The sequence below is a fragment of the Felis catus genome, assembly GCF_018350175.1.
Source record: "Felis catus isolate Fca126 chromosome A2 unlocalized genomic scaffold, F.catus_Fca126_mat1.0 chrA2_random_Un_scaffold_37, whole genome shotgun sequence".
NCBI classification, from domain to species: domain Eukaryota; kingdom Metazoa; phylum Chordata; class Mammalia; order Carnivora; family Felidae; genus Felis; species Felis catus.
Window position 1 is genome coordinate 80,805 of NW_025408497.1, and position 19,474 is coordinate 100,278.

The 19,474-nt window shown below is 40.7% G+C and overlaps 2 protein-coding genes and 1 long non-coding RNA gene across 10 annotated transcripts in view; 2 read left to right on the forward strand and 1 right to left on the reverse strand.

Moving 5' to 3' along the window:
* The window catches only part of LOC123383549, a 202,087-nt gene that overhangs the window by 77,247 nt on the left and 105,366 nt on the right, over positions 1-19,474 (reverse strand). The window lies entirely within an intron of this gene.
* The window catches only part of LOC123383548 (transport and Golgi organization protein 1 homolog), a 355,976-nt gene that overhangs the window by 48,040 nt on the left and 288,462 nt on the right, over positions 1-19,474 (forward strand). The window lies entirely within an intron of this gene.
* Positions 1-19,474, forward strand: part of LOC109497044 (transport and Golgi organization protein 1 homolog) — a 259,754-nt gene that overhangs the window by 15,260 nt on the left and 225,020 nt on the right. The window contains exon 1 of one of the 5 annotated variants that reach the window (XM_045051391.1): positions 1,621-6,019. The exons of 3 other annotated variants lie outside the window; for them this stretch is intronic. In XM_045051391.1, coding sequence (XP_044907326.1) covers positions 5,990-6,019 — 30 coding nt within the window. In that variant the 5' untranslated portion in view covers positions 1,621-5,989. Of the gene's footprint in view, positions 1-1,620; positions 6,020-19,474 lie in introns of those variants that run through there. One more of the 5 variants, XM_045051396.1, reaches the window with a different exon arrangement.

Genomic DNA, 19,474 nt, shown 5'->3' on the forward strand with positions numbered 1-19,474 from the left:
ACCTGATACTGCAAACATAAGTGGTTGCCTTCATTGTTACGGCTTTGATGTGTTACATGGTTACATGGATAATGAGGTCACCTGCCTCATCAGATCTCTGTGAAGATTCAGTGAGGTAACGAGGACTCTCTATAGGAAAGGGGCAGTAGATGCCGGCTCTCTGTCGGTGCCCGATTGCCCTACCATTCCTGCCGTGCCACCATTATGTCTGTCTCGGCTTGCCAAGCTCCCATGTGCTATTGCTGGTCATTGCCATTAGAATTTAGGGGTTTACATACGAATCAAAGAAGTGGTTAATCTGGGCAAGGGCTTTGACTCTACCATTGTGTTGTCACTGTTAAGTAAATAAATTATTGGATTCTCCATAGCTTAAAACCCCCAGCCATATAGTCAATTTACAGATATTGGGGATATATGCAGCAAGTCTTCAGACCTGTACTAGCACTCATGTTTCTCCCAGGAATCTGCCAGACCACTTCCCCCAGCTATCAGCTGTTGTGTGCAGAGGAATGGAACTAATTTGATTACCAATTAATGGGAGACATGTTTTGGAAGAATCCATGCACACATTCATACTGGTACATACTGGATTCTCAAGGCAGTGTTTTTCAGAGTGTTTGCATCTTTTCTCTGGTATTACCATGACTAATCAAAACTTCACTCTTGGCTAAACAATTCCCGTCCTGAGTCTTATAAAGAAACAGCGAAAATGACAGTTTTCCTCTTTCCCTGTGATTGAAACGCGCGCGCGCGCACACACACACACACACACACACACACAGCCACATGCACACACGGAAGCAAAAGTCCATAGAGGGAGATGCTTTTGAGTAGAGCCAGTGTGCTGTGAGAAGTAACAAACACAGGGGAGAATGAAGTCTGAGGATTGTCAGATGTGCACAGTCTGAGGGCTTCTGAGCTCTGCATTTTTGTGGGAGGGCAGGATGAATCAGGTGCGTAGGGTAGAGTTGAGAGTTAGCACACCCATAACTAGGGGAAGAGCCAACCATTGGCCATGGACAAGGCAGTTTTGGAAGTTTTCAGAGTCGATTTAATTCTTGGGCATCTAAATAGGTGGATGTTAAGAGATCTGACACTTTACTCTTACTTTCTCAGAGTCATGGTTTGGGAATGATTGGCAGGATCTTTGGGCCAATGTTCCTTGCCCTCTGAGGTAAAATGATATTCAGTAAGTATTTGTTGAGCCCACTGTGGAGTCAGGGGATAATGTTGAGCATATACCTTTGTCGTCTTTGGCAAATGAGTGGCCACTGAGGGATGGTATGCAACCCAGATCAAGCCATCAAGGGCTAGGGGTGTACTCTTTCTGGGAGCGGGAAAAGAGCCCACTTGGTGGTCACATCAGTTACCCTCTGAAAGAAATGTATTTTAAACAGATATTCGCTGAAGAGAGCCTTCAGCTGTCACTTCACTTGAAGCTCTAGAGCCATGAACTCATTCGTGACCTGTGAAGCTCTTATTTAAAAGATAATGAGTATTTCATTTTATTTTATTTTTTAAAAATGTTTTTGTTTTTGAGAGAGAGAGACAGAGCGCGAGCAGGGGAGGGGCAGAGGGAGAGAGACACACACAGAATCAGAAGAAGGATCCAGCCTCTGAGCTGTCAGCACAGGGCCCGACACAGGGCTCTAACCCACGAACCATGAGATTATGACCTGAGCTGAAGCCGGACGCTTAACCGACTGAGCCACCCAGGCGCCCCAGATAATGAGTATTTTAAGAAATCAAGCATCTTCTGCCTACAAGTAGGTACTTTATTGTCTGTCAATTCTCACTTGAAAGAGGCCCAGTGACAATGGGGAATTTGTTCACTGAACATCTCCAGAATCCAGGATAGCAAGAGCTCAAGAAATAATTGCTGAATAAAAGTGACCAAAATGATGAGGTGTTTCTGGTGTGCAAGAAGGGGTCAGTAGCTCTTGGAAAGTCGGTTGAGCTCTTTAAGGAAAATGTGCAAGAAGTTATTTTGACTTTTTTTCTTATTAGCTGTGGGCCCTTAAGTTTTTCTGAGGCTTATTTTTCTCCCTTAAAATATGGGAGTGGTCGTATTCCTTCTTAGCAGAGCTGTGAAGATGATAGAAGGTAATGTGTAACACACCCGGTGTATGTAAACACCTGATTAGGCTAGTAGTGGCCATGAGTGTTGTTGCTACTATGGGTGCTCAGAGATGAAATAAATATACAGTCTGTCCTTGTTATCTGTGACAGTTAGGTTTTACAAAGCCATTCATTTAGGGAGCACTGAGCCATTGCTCCTAGAGGAAGGGCACAGTTGGGTTCCTAGGAGCCTCTGGTTACATTTTTGTCACCTGATTGATCCATAATGTTGTTTTATGTGTGTTTCTGCTTAAAGACACTTTATTTAACCTATATTATTGATTCATTAATATTGAACTCAAGGTGAACACCGCTGTAATTCACACTTTATTGAACCTTATCCAACACATGTATTTTCTGGGTAAGCCACATCACAGCCTTCTTATGTAGAGTAACACTAGATAACACTTCAGTGCTGGTCTTTAAGCAAGTAGGTGAATTTGCAAATAGCGAATCCATGCACAATGAGGGTTGACTGTATTAAAAATTGTTTTCTTGAATCTTTCTCTAGCAGTTCTTTCTCTGAAGAACTTAAAACACACCCATTTGGGAAAACATTTTCAAACACTGTTTTCCTCCAACCTTGTTGCAGGTTCTACATGAAACCTCATTAATGAAGCTTTTCTAAGCACCACATCTTCAATTTTTATGTTTATTTGCCAATAAAAATGGCCCATTACTTCCAAATTTTTAAAGTTGAGTGGGATTGTTCAGATATGTTACTTTTCATTTTGATATATTTCTACCATTCTTTAGGAAGTGGAGTGTGAGAGTGAGGACCTGGAAAAAGAGCCCAGAGATATTACAGGGGCCACTGTTGATGACATAGAAATTCTGGTGTAGGCAGTTTATGAAGAAACTGGGCTCATCTTACTCATGGCCTAGAAGACGATGGTGATGATTTTGACTTCTCCTATTGCAGATTAGCATATTATAAGGATCAGCATGGTTATTGTTACAAACATTACCTGAGCACTTGTTGGGAGTGCTTAAAATTCTTTTAAGAAAGGAGAGAAGAAAAGAATTGTTTTCAGTGGGTCCAGTAGTTTCAGGTTGCCTAGGAGACAGATCACCAAATTTAACAACAGCAAAGAAACCCAAACACCAATGATAGTAACACCAGCACCTACCATTTTTGAAGCCCTTACTACAGTGTGTGTCTTGTAGTGGTTCTTTAATCTCTTATGCTTTGAGGAAACAAACTCGCTGGGATTAAAGTTTTACCTTTCATATGTCACCCACCTTGTGCATCTTCCTACTGTACTTATGTGTAGTATAAAAATAATAGCTTGTTTAGTTTGTATGCGTGTGCACATGTGTGCATGTGTGTGTCTAACTAAGTCCTGGGACCAGGAAGGTACCTGTGTACATTTTTTTCCCCAGATTTTTCCTGTGTTAGAAAAGTCAAGATGCTAAAAGAGAAGGAATGAATAATTCAGATCTAGTTGAATTAAAAACATATTAAGACACCTCCTATCTACCAGGCACTGTGTGAAACATTTGAAATGCCTCCTATAATTTAATTCTAATATGAGGTAGGTAGGATCCCATTTTATAGATGAACAAACTAAGCTTGGCCGTCTTCATTTCAGTCACTTGCCTGAAGCCATTCAAATAAGGGTGGAAGCAAGACTTAAACTGAGGACTGTTTGACTTCAAAGCTCACCCTCTCTAACTGCCATACTGCAGTGTTACTGCATATATTGGGGTGCAGAGAGGGAGGCAGGGTAGGAAGTGATCTGGGGTGACAAGTCGTGTTGATTTTGGAATAGCAAGAGGACTAGGTTTCTGATGAAGCAAAGACAGACTCTGGGTGTGGTTGGACGTCTGTATCCAAGATAAATAGGTCTATCTATTAAAGATAGTCCTTTGTTTTCAAAGCTGTTTCTAAAGAAAGAAAGGTGTGAGGCTGTGAGGACTCCAAGAAAGGTAGCAAAAGGCGGGATGGTGGACGCTTAATTATTCACAAGGATATGGTATGGAAGTTGTAGGTGTTCCTCATTCCTCATTCCAGATCTTCAGATTTTCCTTGCTGATGACATCAAGAAGTCTTGTCTACATACCCGTCCTTAAGGCCTGCCACTGAACATAGAGCTTCTAACATCTTGATGTTTTTCACTTCTCTTTCTCTCCTTATCTCTCCCTCCCTCCTCAACTTGACTGGTTAATTGCTTTTCCTGTGTGTCTTCATAAAGTTGTAGCTAGTTTATTCCATTCTGGACTGTTTATCTTTGAATGCCAAAGGTCTTGAAACATCATAATGTTGTGTAATGAACATAACTTCTGCCTTGACATGTGGGTGTTAAGAGCATTAGTCATTGCAAAGTATTGAGTTAAATATTTTCAATAAAAAGATAAAATGATCTAATAGAGAGGAAGGAGTTTTAAAAATACTAGTTGGTGACTTTACTGGTGAGCTATATATTTAGTGGGTTCCATCAGTGATGGGCTAGAGATTCACAGAATGAACATAAAAACGTTCTTACTCCATATTAGTGGGAGAGGAGAAAGATCAACAAGAGGAAAAAAGCACTTGATTCTCTTACATACTGAGAAGAAGGCAGGCCATCAGATTTTCCAATGCTTTTGCTCTCGATTTACTTCCTCACATGCATCTTTAATTAACTACCCCAAGAAATGTTGGAGATGACCATGAGATAGTTACCATAGGTACTCCTGGGAGGCCTCTTGCTGGAAAGCCCTTAGCTTTGTAATGATGTCTTCTTTTTTTTTAGAAAGCCATCAGGGCATCCCTTGCAGCACCATCTGAGAGCCAGGGCCTTCCTGAGCAAAGAAGGTGTTTCTTTACCCGTGGAGTTGATTTTATGGAGAGTTTTGGTCAGCATTAGTCATTGTGAAACTATGTACCTGCTGTCCTGGTTTATCTCTGTAAACATCTCCCTGAGGCAGAAGATTGAGTCCTCATCTCTCCAGGTCTCTGGGCATCTAGAGATGTTAGAGGTGCCCTGGTTTGCTTCTTGCTGGGATGTGTATAGTAGGTACTGGTCTTCTCTGATGGCATATTGCCTAGATGAGTGACAATCCATTTAACAGGTTGATGTGCTCTCTTGTTCCTTGGGGAGGTTTAAACCAGTGACACTGTGCGCTAACTCTCCTTTACCTTGCCGGCAGTCTTCAGTCATTCCAGTAGATAACTTCTGAGCTAAATACCTTTTCTTTCCTAGAGAGGCTATAAACAAGGAAATTAATATCGGATTAGAAGGCCTAAACTCTGTCTATGGCTGCTAATAAAAACTTCTCAACAAGACTGGATGTTATCAAACGATGTCCAAATTAAAAAAAAAAAACAACAAAAAAAAAAAAACGCAGGAAACAATTTTTTCCTAGTATGATACCTTTTACCAATGGATAATTATTTTCGTGATCGTGTTAGGCAGTGAGGCCATTTTTGTGGTTGGAGAGTGTGTGGAGTGCGTGGAGGGGAGATCTATTTTCACGAGGTTTCCTTGCATTTGTGGCGATATTTTTGGAAGGACTATTGATCTCTGGTCCTCCCGTGTAGGATTTTGAATGTAATTGCTATGCTTATTAACTGAATCTATAGTTAAGAAGGTAGTGTTGAAGGGGAGCCAAGGAACCTGTTGATGTAAAGTCTGTTTTACCTTTTATGATTCCCATCATTTAGCACCTCCCTCCTTCCTGGCTCAATCCCCTGTCATTTTAAGTAGGCAGCAATTACTGGTTTACTAAAGAAGCTGGCTCCTGCTGCCAAGGATCCTATTAATTATCACTCTATCTCTAATTTAGCCTTACTAGTGTTGAGAGAAGGTGCATGTAAGCGTGTGGCAGAGCAGTTGCAATCACATCTTCTTTGTAGTAATCTCCTTTCTGAGACGGTTCAGCGGACTCAATGTTCAGCCAAAGGGCCGCGGAGGCCCTGGTGAGTGTTTTCACCTCTCTTCTGTAGGTTGTTTCGTAGGTCAAGTTCGGGGTGGTTTTCTTCTCCCTTTGACTCTGACCTCAGTAAAAGCTAATGCTTGGCGTTTATGTTGGGAATTCAGACCTACTCCTGGTCTGCCTGTGAACTCAGATGGGACACCTTGAAAATACTATGGTGGTTTCCCCAAGAGCTATTTTCTCTACCTGGGAAAAGGAGAGCGTGGAATTGACCCCCTGCCTGCCTTCAAGAAGGTAATGCAAGTGCTAACGAAGGTAACTCAGTTCACAGGTTGTTTTATAGCAGATTTTTAAAAAAGAGAGTGGCGCACTTAATAGAATATCGAGTCTTGGCTTCTTATCGTTCATCAATGGCTAGATCGCTTGCTGTTTGTTTTTAGAAATGTTCAGTTCGCTTGTTTGAGTGAACCTTTTTTTCAGACGTTCCACTGGATCATTGGATTAGGTTTGGAGTGCCTAAGCTTCCTTTTCCACTTTTTTTTTTTGTTGTTGTTATTTTTGGCAGTGTTGGTGTTTGAAGCTGTTGAAGTGATTCACTGCAAAGTGAATTAATTTTCCACATTTTCAAATGTGTTTTCCAGTCGCCCCCAAGTTTCTTTTCCCCTCTCATATGATTCTGCAGTTGTAGTTCTGTCGTTCTTGCTGGATTATATATAAATGCTGATGTCACCGAATTTCTTAAATTACAGCTGGTGGGGATTAACAGAAATTGTAAAAGAATACCACTTCCTCATTTTGCTCCCTTCTTGACTAATTATTGTCCTTTCAAGTCCTGTCGGAGGATGGGGATTTGGAAGTAAGTTCTCTGTCCTCAAGTCAGAACAGCAATTTTCATTTTCCTTTTTTTCTGTTAAATCTTGTTTTTCAAAAATCATCTCGAGTTACGGATGCTACTTGCATATGCCCTTTAATAACCCCGACAGACTCTCCCCACTCATGACCTTGCATGCTCGGTTGTCTTCTATCCCGGGTGAAGGGTTTTGAATACTTCCCTTAAGTAAGTTTCCTTATATAGAATATTTTTACTCAACAGTCTTTTGCCAGCTCCAGACAGTTACTGGTATTAGGTGGAGAGTTGTGATTCATTTGTTATGTTTTTCCACAGCCTTTTGTTTCTCAAGGAACGCCGACTTCTTTCCCCATTGTTTTCTTGTTTCGAATCTTCTATGTTCTTTGCGAGAGTTCTGTTTGCTCGACACTCTCAAACATTTATTTTTCTGACCTTCTAGCCCTTGTTCTAGGAGTTGGAGCCCGGAACCCAGGCTTTCTGGTTCCCGGTTTGTGGTGTGAGTGATGGCTCCCTAAACCTTGTCCTGGGAATTCTCTGGACTTCAGGGCAGAATATCAGAGGCCACCTGGAAGTGTGTATAAATGGTGGCTGAGCACTGCATGGCTGTGGTATTGATCGAATTGCAGTCCCGTGGAAACAGAAATAGAAAGGGTTCAGCATTTGCACTTTCCTCTGGTGGTGTTTTTGCTTATTTTGTGTATTTGGAAAAGGCAGCCGTATGCAAACTGCTGACTTACTATTTTCCCTGGAATGGAAACCATTTGGATTATTTCAATGAGTTTTAGCTAAGATTTGTTTGTTCACAGTATTAGTTTTGTTTTCTGGTGTCCTGTTTAGAATAAGACCAGAATGTGTCTTTTTACTTCATGGAAATAAGTGCTAGTTGGTAACTTGGGATTTTGCAAAACAACATGAATTTGAAAAATTATGTTTACTTCAGAGTCAAAATGGAAACTCTGTAGTGAAAATTCTAGGTACTTAAATATTTCCATTTTGGGTCACTTTCTTTGAAAAAAAAATTTTTGATTAAATTATTTAAGGTTTCAGAGGAGTCTCTTTCTGGTGAATTTTTCCTACTAATTAATTTTTTCTAATTTTTAAAAAAGAAAATGAGATTAAATAGAAGAATTATAGGACACAAATCACACGTTCCATACTATTTGATGGAGGATGGAAAATGATGACGTGTACTTTTCTGTCGCCTTTGAGGATTGAGTGAATCTAGTTGAACTTTTAGTGGTGAGGTTTGGATTAGGAATAAATATAGAATTTCCTTACTATAAGAACTATTAAGCACAGGTTTGAGTTCCTGAGTATAAGTTATGAGTGTTCAGCCTCTGGAAAACGTGCACTGTAAGATCTGTATGTTCTTAGCCAACACTTGCTTCCCACATTGTGATGTTAAATTCTTTGAATTGAGATGAGAATGGTATAGCTATCTGCAAAATATTTCAAATATCACCACAGAGCTTTTGGTTAAATATGAGTTTCAGAAAGCTTGGATAAAGAGAATAAAGGTCAGGAAGGATAGAATAGTTATGAATTGATTTAATTGTTGGGAATGAATTATTTTTTTAAAAAGAGTTTTTATATCTATTTAGATGACTACATCTAAGAAAATGGGAGTTTAATAGTCGAGGGGAGGTGGGAATTGGAAACATATCATGAGGTAGTAAGAGGATCTATGGATGAGGCGCCAAATGTATGGTACAGTTCACTAGGTTGATGACTGTGAATGTTTTTGTTCATTTTATCCCAACAGATGGCACCATGCAGTAGCTAATAGTTACTGAATACATGCTTAATGAATGAATGTTTTGGGAGGCCTGGATTCAGGGTCAGTTGTGCCACTAACTGATCCTGTGACCCTGAGCTAACCACTTATGGGAACTCTGTCTCCTCTTATGTATAGTGACGGATAAGGACTGGATCAGGGTGGCTGTGTGTTCCTCTGCGGCCCCTTCCCCCAGCTACACCATGGTAGATGATCGCCTTGCTCTGTCCGATGAACCTGGGAGGAGCCTTAGGCCCTTCTGAATTCAGTGCGCGAGGCTTTCACAACTCATCATGGATACTAGAGGGGAAACGTACTTGTTATCTCGGAAGTACCTTCTCTCTGAGGTCCCTTGATTTGGGGTCATTTTCTTTTTGATACCTCAAGCCCACTTACAGATAGGGAATATTCTATGAAGTTTCTTGGTTAGCATGTGTTCGCTCAAACAATGCAATAACAATAGCATACAACATTGTCTCTCCTTTCAGTAATTTTTTTTGGGAGATTTAGCAGATAAAGATAGACTTAATGAATGGGTAGAGACCCTATGTCTCCAGTGGAGTAAGATATCTAGAATTGATCAAATTAACAAAGGTTTTCACTTTTACTCTCTAAACCTCACTTAGCCATCTAGGAAACGATTGTTGAACACCTACTACATGCTAGACTTTATGCTAGTGGTAAGATGGCCAGCCCATAAGGCATGGGCTCTGTTTTACAACTTACAGCGACATGAGTATTATCCTGGGTTCGTAATTGTATCTTTGGGGATACAGGGATCACTTCCTGAGAGGGGAGGAGGGAAGAGTAAAGTCTTACAGGAGAAATGAAGTTTGACTTCATTATCAAAATTTGACTGCCAACCAGATGAGAAGAGGGCTTTCCAGGTAGATGGGAGATGCAGATGTATAGTCCAGTATGGTGCCTTTGGGGCAGTGTAAGCTTTTGAGCATGACTAGAGCATCAGAGAGCATGGTTGGATGGAAGCAGAGGAGTAGCGCTCTGGCTGCCAAATGAAGAAAGGTTTGGAGGATGGCCAGATCTGGTGTCATGGAGGCCAGTTAGGATAGTTCCAGCCTAACAGTCTCTGTGAAAATGATGATGCACATACACACTGTTCAGCCCTTAGAGCGATTGGGATTGTGAGAGGATGCAAACTGTGGGCACAGATTTTAAGGGCATGAAGGCAAAAGTAAGACTGTGTGCACACTGCTTATTAGTGACAAAAGTGAGTGCTCATTCATTTATTCATAAAACATAGTTGGATTCTTATTCTGTACCACATACCTGGAAAACATAATGGTCCCTCCCCTCAGGGAGCCTATATTCTAACGGGAGACGTGGTCAAGTAGACAATGACAGATTACTATATATTCTTTATAAGTTACATGAGAAGAATTCTAAGTGTCCATCCTGTGAACAGACCCACCCCTCTTTTCCTTCAGCTAACTCGTACTCTGACATGCTCTCTCATCCCTATAGTGGGTTTTGAGGATAAAGTTAGATAAGCATTATATTTTATACGCCTTGTATGGCACATGCTTACACACACACACACACACACACACACACACACACACACACACACACACACACCCCTGGTTAAAGACATCTGTCTTTACTCCAGAGGTAAACAAGCACCTAGAATAAGACATACGAGACTTCCTAAAGGTAAGTCTGCTCCAGGTAAAGTGCCAGGTTCCGGATATCTTCTGACATTTTCTAACTCTCCTGTTTTATGTGGAATAATCCTGGCTGTTGAGTTCCAGATCCAAGAAGAAGCATCTTGGCTGTTGTGGTCCTTGCTGGTTTTAATGGCTGCTTTGAATTGGGTTTCACGTCTGTGTTCCAGGTTGCTTCCAATGTTTGGGGTTCATGTGCAGGAGCAAGAATTTGCTTTAGGGCAGCAAGCAAGACTGTTTGACATTAGATAAGTGACTTATTTTAAAGAGATGCTTTGGTACAGAAATGGTAGCAACAAGAAGTTCTTCCCCCAAATAGAAATCTCTACATTCCCCATGCAACCCTGGATAACCTCTTGATTCTGAGGAGTCAAAGTTTAGCTGAGTGGATGTGATAAAAATTCCTAGGAAGCCGTTTGAGGTTCAAACAGTGTTCTTTGAAGACAGAGCATTACAATGGTAATTGCAGCTGGTTTATGTGGGAAATGCTCCTTTTGCATTTTTCCTGGCTTGTACAGGTGGTAAACTGTAGATGCTAAAACTCTGGAGTCAGACTGTCCTAGGCTTGAATTCTAGCTGCACTGATGAGCAGCTGTCTGAATTGGGTAAATCACTAAGACTCTCTTTTTCTTCACCTGTATATTGAGGTCATGGTTAAGCTTGTAAGCCCTATTGTTAAACCTGCCCCTGTTTGAATCTCTGCTCTCCTGTTCCATGACATTGGGCAATTCTCTTTGTCTTTTGCCTTAGTTAAAAATTTTTTTTATTTTAGAGAGGAAGGGGCGACAAGAGCACTGAGAGATGGGGGGGAGGTGGGGGGGGGGAGAGAGAGAGAGAGAGAGAGAGAGAGAGAGAGAGAGAATGAGGATCTCAAATTCCAATGTGGAATTTGACCCCATGACCCTGGGATCATGACCTCAGCTGAAATCAAGAGTCGATGCTCAATTGACTGAGCCACCCTGGTGCTCCAAGTATTTTGCTTTCTTTACAGGTGAAGTAGTAGTAGTAATGTGATGATGATGATGATGATGATGATGATGATGATGATGATGGTGATGATGATAATTGCCACCTCACAAGGATGTAGTTAGAATTAAATGAGATAATGCACGCAAAGGGAATGGTATATAGTACTTGGTACATGGTTAGCCCTCAGTTATTTTTCTTACATTGAGCTTCCTAAAATATTCTGTAAGGCTATTTGATGACTTATATTCTTTTTGAAAATTAAGGCTTCACAAGCTGCACATGTGCTTTCCTTTTTTCTGTTTTAAAATTGAAGACACAATACAATGTTAAGGTTTGGAGTAGGGTTGGCAGATTAAATTCTGGATGTGCAGGTAAATTTGAATTTCACATAGACAAAGAGTAATTTTTTTAGTATAAATATGCCCCAGATATTTCATGGGATACTTGTTCTGAAAACTGGTCTTTGTTTATCTAACTTCAAATGCTACAGGGCATCCTATGTTTTTATTTGCTAGATCTGGCAACCCTAGTTTGGGGGCAAAACTTACCCCTTCATGTTCTCATCTATTTTTTTTATGCAGATAGATGTATATGGATGCTTATACAAGCACAGTGAATGACACCTTTGGAACATGAGCATGGAAATAGTGACACAGACTTGATGTCATATTCCCTAGTATCTCTAGTAAATCTGTCTCCTGATTCATGTAAGCAATGGGACTATCAAACTGAGATTATGTTGACACCTGAGTGTATATAGTACGAAGTTGCTTGAAAATTCTGAAATGTTCTAGTGTTGGTTCTACCCAGAGGGAATTACTAATAATGACACATTAATGGGTAGGTATGCATTCCAGAGAATCCTGAAAACGTAATCATCTTTGAAGGAAATTACCTCATTACTCTTTGAGTCGCCGATGTAGGGAGGGTCATTTCCTATGGCTGGCCTGGTTTTCCAGGTAAGAAAATAAACATACCAAGTGGTTAGGTTAATAACTTAGAATAATTTTATTTTACTTACAGTCAAAGTTAATTTTTTGGTAGGTTTGGTCCTTAAGCTATTAGACTGTTTGGAGACTTTGAGAGAATTAAATCCGAGACTGAGATCGTTTCATTTCAACCAGTATTGACAGAGTGTATAGTGGGCAGAAAGCAACTGCATAGGGGTGGAGAGGAATTTAAGGTTAGCTTCAGCCTTCAAACCTTCAAAAACCGTAGTGTGAAATGGAGCAGCAAGGCCAGAAACAATTATGGTAAAAGACAGAATACATAAGGTCAGGATCCAAGGCAAGTAAAGCCAAGTCGCAGATGGTTGAAGGTAGGAAGTGATTAATTCTGAAGAATAAGTAGAATAGGAACATAATATATTAGGAATGACTTTCCTAGAGGGTCATATTTGAGAGAACTTTTCAAAGATGGGAATGATTTCTTTTGGGAAATAAATTGTTTGAGCTGTAGGCTTAGCATTAACAAAGACCTAGAGGTGGACACATTTTGAAATGTATATTATTTAGACTCAGCAAAAATATATCCAGCACGACAACTGGCTGTGACCTCTTCTCTCCTGTGTCACTGTTTCTGGTCTAGAATTTCCAGATCAGAAACTTGACTTTCTGTAGGTGGAGCTGGATTTGTTCCATGTTGGTTTCTTAAATATTTATCATGGACCTGTTGTTGCTATGTATGTAGTGGCCAGAGAGACTTGAGCAAGTTTAGACATTGTGTCAGGTGGTCACTTAAAACCAACTGAAAGTCACTCTCTTTAAGTATTTTTAAGTGGAATGAACATTTTTTTTTCCCTGAAATGCCCATTTCCAGTGATCTTTCATTTAAATTGGGCAAAAACAAAGCAAGGATGTCTTACGAGGCAGTCTGACTTTGGGCATTTGCTTAAATGACTCTGAAGGCCAGCTGAACTCATTTCCTGTTGGGATGACACTTATCTATTAGACTTGGCCCAAGTCAGAGTTAATAGCCTTAATGGTTTCGAATGGTCCCCAGTGATTCTCCAGCAGGGTGCCATTACCAAATGGGGAGGTTTCTGTAAATGGTGGGCAACACACATACCTGCTTCAGCCATAGTAGATTAAAGGGAAGAGCTGTTGCCAATAGATTTACCTATGGACATTTGGAATCCTAGAAAGTAAGAATTACCATTGTAGTAAATATTAAATTATTTTCTAACAGTTCTTTCCTAGTACTTTTGGTTTTGTTTGTTTGTTTTTTTGTTTGTTTGAAATGATTACATGTGAAACGAATCCCATTTGAAAATGGTCCCAGCATTCGGAATTTGTTCAGATCACCCAGCTTCTCCAGTGAATGAATTAAACTATGATAGGGTGTCCATGTTGTCAAGGGATAATAAGGCATGTCCTGAAGAGCAGTGGGTTGGCAGTGTGCCCAGTGCCTGAGACAGACTGCTCAGGCTTTGGAATGGAAGACTCCAGTCTTCAGTCACTATGTGTGTTGGGCTGTAAGGCTCTGAATTAGGCTGGAAATTAGCAAGGCATTTAGTGATCCCTGGTATTTTATTTTCGTAAATTAGGATTAGCCAGTGTCTTTCAAGTTCTGACAGGTAGTGCTTTGTGGATATTATGCTATTTTAGGTACTGGTGGAGTGAGATAAAGCCTGGATGTAAACCTTTACGGGGTTCTTAACCATGAAAAAGCATGAACTGCTTATGTCAGTTTGAGTCTGTCTGAATGTTTTTATTTATTTTTTTTCCTTGATGGCTGGGCCAAATATTTTGTAGTTTTAGTATCTACCCTTGGTTCCTACCACCTTATTTTTGGCCTCTCTTAATATCTTCCTTGATATATCTGTCATTAAGTTATAATTGAAGCTTGGTGTTTTATATTTAGAATGATGCATGGAGGTTTAGCTGTGCCAGCCATTCAGGCTTAATAGCAAATGTTGGCTTATGCCAGAAAGTTTTTGAAATCTGGTCTCTTTGGGATGTCCAATCTAAGCAAATCACCCCTTTCTCCTCTTAAGCTGAAGGCCATGGGGAAGCAATTCAGAAGAGATTTCCGTATCTGTACATGTAAGAGCATCTTGTTTCTGATTAAAAAAAAAAAATTGGTTGGCTAGTTCACTCTTCAACCCAGAGTCATGCAGCCTCAAAGGGACTGCTTTGACAAGTCTTTATATCGCTGCGTTTCTTAGTTTACCAACTTTCACACAAGGTATCAGTGAATGCCAGTTCTAGAGTGGGCGCATAGTGATGGTAGATGACGCCCAGGCCCCAGGCTGCTTCCCAGGGGCTGCCAGACACTATCAGACATTTCACAGCTCTTGAATTCTCTGGATTTGGGCCACTTTTGAACTCCATCCATAAATCCACATAACCAGTTATTCAGCTAATATTTACTGAGGTTATGCCATGTGCCAGGCACCCACCTCAATTTGAGGAGTAGGGCAATGAACCCAACTTTTGAAAATCCTCTTACTCATGGAGCTTATATGTGGGGGAAGGGAGGGCTGTAGAAATAAATACATACATAAAGAGTATAATGTATAATATGGTAAAGGGTGATAAGTCCTATACAGGAGATAAAACTTGGATGGGCTTAGGGTGATGGGCAGTTTAAAACTGAGTGGTCAAGGAAAGCCCTCCTGAGAAAATGACATTTGAAGAAAGGTCTTGAGGGGGTTAGAGAGTGGGTCATGCCAGCATTTGGAGGAGAAGCCTAGCAGACAGAGGGAAGCATAAGTACGTAGGCCCTGGATAGGGTGTGCCCAATTCCGGACCAGCATGAGGGCCACAGTGGCTGGGACGGGCTGAGCAAAGGGAAGAGTGGTAGGAAAGGGATCCAAATGGAGGCAGGCACTACAGGGGTTTGTAAAGACTGCCCTTTTACTCGCTGAGAATGGGGAGCCATTGCAGATTTCCAGCTGGAGGAGTAACATGACCTGATTAGTTCAGGTGGCCCCTCAGTATGGTGAGGAACACAGTTGTCTGAGAATTTGGAGATCCTTTGAAGTCGTGGTTTTGTCATCACACAGGGACAGATTTGCTCAGCATTCTGAGCTTCCATTGTTTTTCCTCCTTATAGAGCAGAGCTGGTGGACTAGATAGTTTTTATTGACCTTGCAGATTGTGATACTGTCTCTGCATTTATTGATCCCCACCTTCATCTCCGTGTGTGTGAGCATTTTGTGTTTGTGGCTTATTACATTTCTCTTTGAGTATGCACAGCTGGACCTCAAATGTGTGACATATCTTACTGCCCTTTACTTTATATCTTGAAATTTTCCATAAACATTTCACATTGAAAACCTTGTAAACCATGAAGTAATTTTATATATTGATGTTAAAGATTGCTTGCCAGTTAAGTGGTAGGGGTAAACCCAGATTAAAAGTTTTATCATATAGGCTCAATACTATTATTATTATTATTATTGTTACAGAAGATAGAGATAATTTATTGAGTGTTACAGTGAGCTTTCAATTGAGATAGAGTGATTAACAAAACACAGCTTCTGCCCCTCAGGAAGTTGAGCAAGAGGAGACCATCCTGGTTAAGGGAGTGCTCCACAAAGCAGTCTTAATGGCAAAAATCGGGCAGGAAACATGGCCAGCTGAAGGCCTGTCGGAGTCCCACATAGACTAATATTCAGATGCACCTTCACATTGGTATTACATCATCCAGTTAGACCTAGTGCCATGTAGCATGGGAGGTGCTAGGGAGCCAGTAGCTTCTCTTCTGCAGCTTTGAGCAGTTTAGCTCTGCCCCAAACTTGCATCTCGCCGTTGAGCACATCAAGGTTGTGCAATTAGCTGTCTCTAAGGCAGTTTAGGGACCATCTTTTGTTCCTCAAGAATTTGGGCATCTCAAGTCTCTGCCTTCTAACAGAATATTTCTTCCACTTCCTGTGAGAGTTTAATGCCTTTATAGACTGGTGCTTCTGGTAGGCAACGGCTGGTCAGTTCACTTATCTCCCCCGTGGAAAAATACTACCCTAGCCTTGCCTTGCCTTCAGGTCTTCAGTGTGCATTCTGCCAGGACTCAGACGGACCCCCGGTCATGTCTCTCACTGACAATCTATGCCTCATGTTCTATTAACTGGCTTCATCTTGGGCAGCTATGAAATGTTGTAAGTTTCCAGGTTGATGATTTTGGGAAGAACTCCCCAGGAGATAAGAGGGCTGCTGCTCGCCCACACTGGCCCTTCAGCTGTCTCCTGACATCTGCTGGGGCAGTGGAGGCCTTGATGCTGAGGACAAGCTACCATGGTTGTGAGCACCCAGACTCTCAGATGGACGAGGCCAGCCCTTTGGCACCTAAGCTGGAAACAGAGCCAAGAACTCTTGACTCTGATGTCACACTGCTTCCTTTATTTTTTTTTCTACCTTGGGCCTTTTCACACTTTCCTCCTGCCATCTGGAATACTTTTCTATCACCCTCCTCTCTTCCCCATCTTTCAGTCTCAACTTAAAGGTTGCCTCTTGACCCACTTCCTTGCCCCCTCACCTGCATTAGCGGTGCTGTTCCTTTATGGTTTCCTGATCTTTTCCTTCATACCACTTACTTACATACTTAATTACTTCCGTAATTATCCTGTTTTTATCTGTGTGTTCAGTATCTGCCTCCCAACTTCATGAGGCCAGGGAGCACAGTGATTCGACTCACTATTGTATTCCCAGAGGTTAGCCCAGGGCTGGCGCAGATAGGCACTGTATAAATATTTGTCAAGTGAGTCCATAAGTGAAGGAATAAAATGATTAAAAGGCAAATTTTGCATTTTGTCTTGTCTAGTCATATTAAGTGTCTATGTCTATCCTGGCGAAGGGTAACAACTGTTATTGACTTTGCATTTTATTGAAGATGCTGAAGATGTGATTTTTGTCTCCGGCATAACTCTGTGGCCTTGCAGAATTTTATTAAAGTTGTCTCTGCAAAAGCCAAAACTCAGCGACACTCACAAATCAACACTCTGTAACTGGTGTAGGCTTGACATGTTGGGCTGTGATTTATCAGTTTATTTTGCTGTAGTTGCATTTTTATCCCTTAATTCTGTTTCCAGAAATGAGCTTTAGTTCTGTTTACATCCTCCTCCATCCAATTTATTGAAAATGAATAGAGAAACTTTTGCTTTTTCTTAATAGGATTCATAATGCTTTTCTGGAGGGAATTATGTTGGCTCACATAATGGAACTTTTAAGACGGTAGGAGTAGAAAACTGAGTAGTACTTTCTCTAGAAGGAAGAGCAAACTTTCCTACTGTGTGTGGAAAAGAAACACAATAGCAGCAGTGGGCTTTCTTTATTTCTAAAACTAAACTGTCTTAAGTGTTCATATCACAAAGATGGGCTTTTCCCAAGCCTGGCTGGCATGTTTAATTTATAGAGAAAGCATGCATTGTTCTGCAGTGTGCGTTGTGGTTACACTGGCTCCCATAAGATTAGCTCAAAGGTATCTATGAATAGTCACACCCTAAATTACATGAACTGAACAGTTTTAAAGAGGTGGAAAATCTGATGCATACTGTTTCCCAGACATACATGCCTCAGGAAAAAACTTGGGGAGGTGGGGAGTGAAACCCAAACATTGCTTACTTTATATTTCCCATTGTGCCACTTGTTGGTTAAGTGACCCTGGAAAACCAAATTAACTTCTCTGAGCCCCGGAACTTCCATGTGTAGAGTGGAAATAAAAATATCACCTACCTCAGAGTTGTCAGAGAATTTCATGAGATAATATATGGAAAGTGTCACAATGCTCAGCACATTATAAATGCCCTAGATTCAATTATTCCTTGGAGGATAGTGCAGTGAATAGGGTGGTAGTTAAGGGCACAGACTCTGAAGATCCTGGCCTGTGTTTGAATCCTGGATCTGCAGCTTATTGGCTGGGTCATCTTGACCTAGTAACTTGACCTTTGCATGTTTGAATTTCCTCATATGTAAAATGAGTATAGTAATAATACCTGCTACACAGGGTTGTTATGAAAGCTATTTGTCAACCCCTGGTACATGCTAAGTGCTATGTACATGTTTGTGGTTGTGATTAAGAAGGCTTGTCCTACGGGTAGATGATGTAGGGTCATAAGTCAGGTTCCATTATGTACCAGATGTACCAGCACGGAGTTGTCAACGTCTTTGACAACTTGGTTTCCTCTTTTTGTCATTTGAGGATGATGCTAGTTGTAGTGCCAAGAAATCAATGAAATAATGCGTATGTAAAGTGCTTAGCATAGGGATTGGAACATGGAAAATACTCAATAAATAACTACAGCGAAAACTTTTCTTATAATTGTTACTACTATTATATTTCTACTATTGTATGTTTCTACTATTATGTTTCCACTATTATTTAAAAAATTTTTTAATAGTTTATTATTTTTGAGAGTGAGAGTGACAGAGCATGAGTGGGAGAGGGGCAGAGAGAGAGGGAGACACAGAATCTGAAGCAGGCTCCAGGCTCTGAGCTGTCAGCACAGAGCCCGACGCTGGGGCTCGAACCCACGAAACGCAAGATCATGACCTGACCCAAAGTTGGCCGCTTAAGCCACCCAGGCTCCCCTGTTTCTATTATTTTTAATTCTATTGCTAGCATATCTCTGGCTTATGTAGAACTTGTATTCTAAGATGTATTGTATTCCATGGAGATCAACGTGTTTCATATGTAGGAAATAACATTGAGGTTGTTGTTACTGTTGGTGTATTTATATAAATGGAGTTATTTCAGGAAATTGAAAATAGTAGAATTCTTACAGTTATGCATTTATGCTTTTATAGGTCACAGAAGATCGAAGTTAGTCAGGGTCAGTGTTAGGTGGGCAGTTTTATATTCATGGAAAATGACTCATAGGAAATACTAGGAACTAAAATTGCCAAAATAAAGAAATAAAAAGCTAGTACATAAACCATGTTCAAATCAAGTTTGTATGTATTTCATATCTTCACTGGGATTGTGTTCATAAAGTTTTGACATTTTCTGATGTTGAAGCTCACTCATGACTGATAACCATGCATCATCATAATAACCACGCGTCACCAGAAATGGATAAACACTGATTCCAGTGTTGGTAACATTTTCCACTGTAGTCATTTAGGTCACTATTTCTACAGTATCTGTATTTGAACTTTTGTGCTGTTTTGCAATATATCTTTAAGTTCAACTTCCTTTTTTTTTTTTTTTTTATATTAGGTAGGGAAGGAAAAACAGTGATTGTAATACGGAGCTATAAGTGGCTTTTGAGAAAAGCAGGCCTTTGAC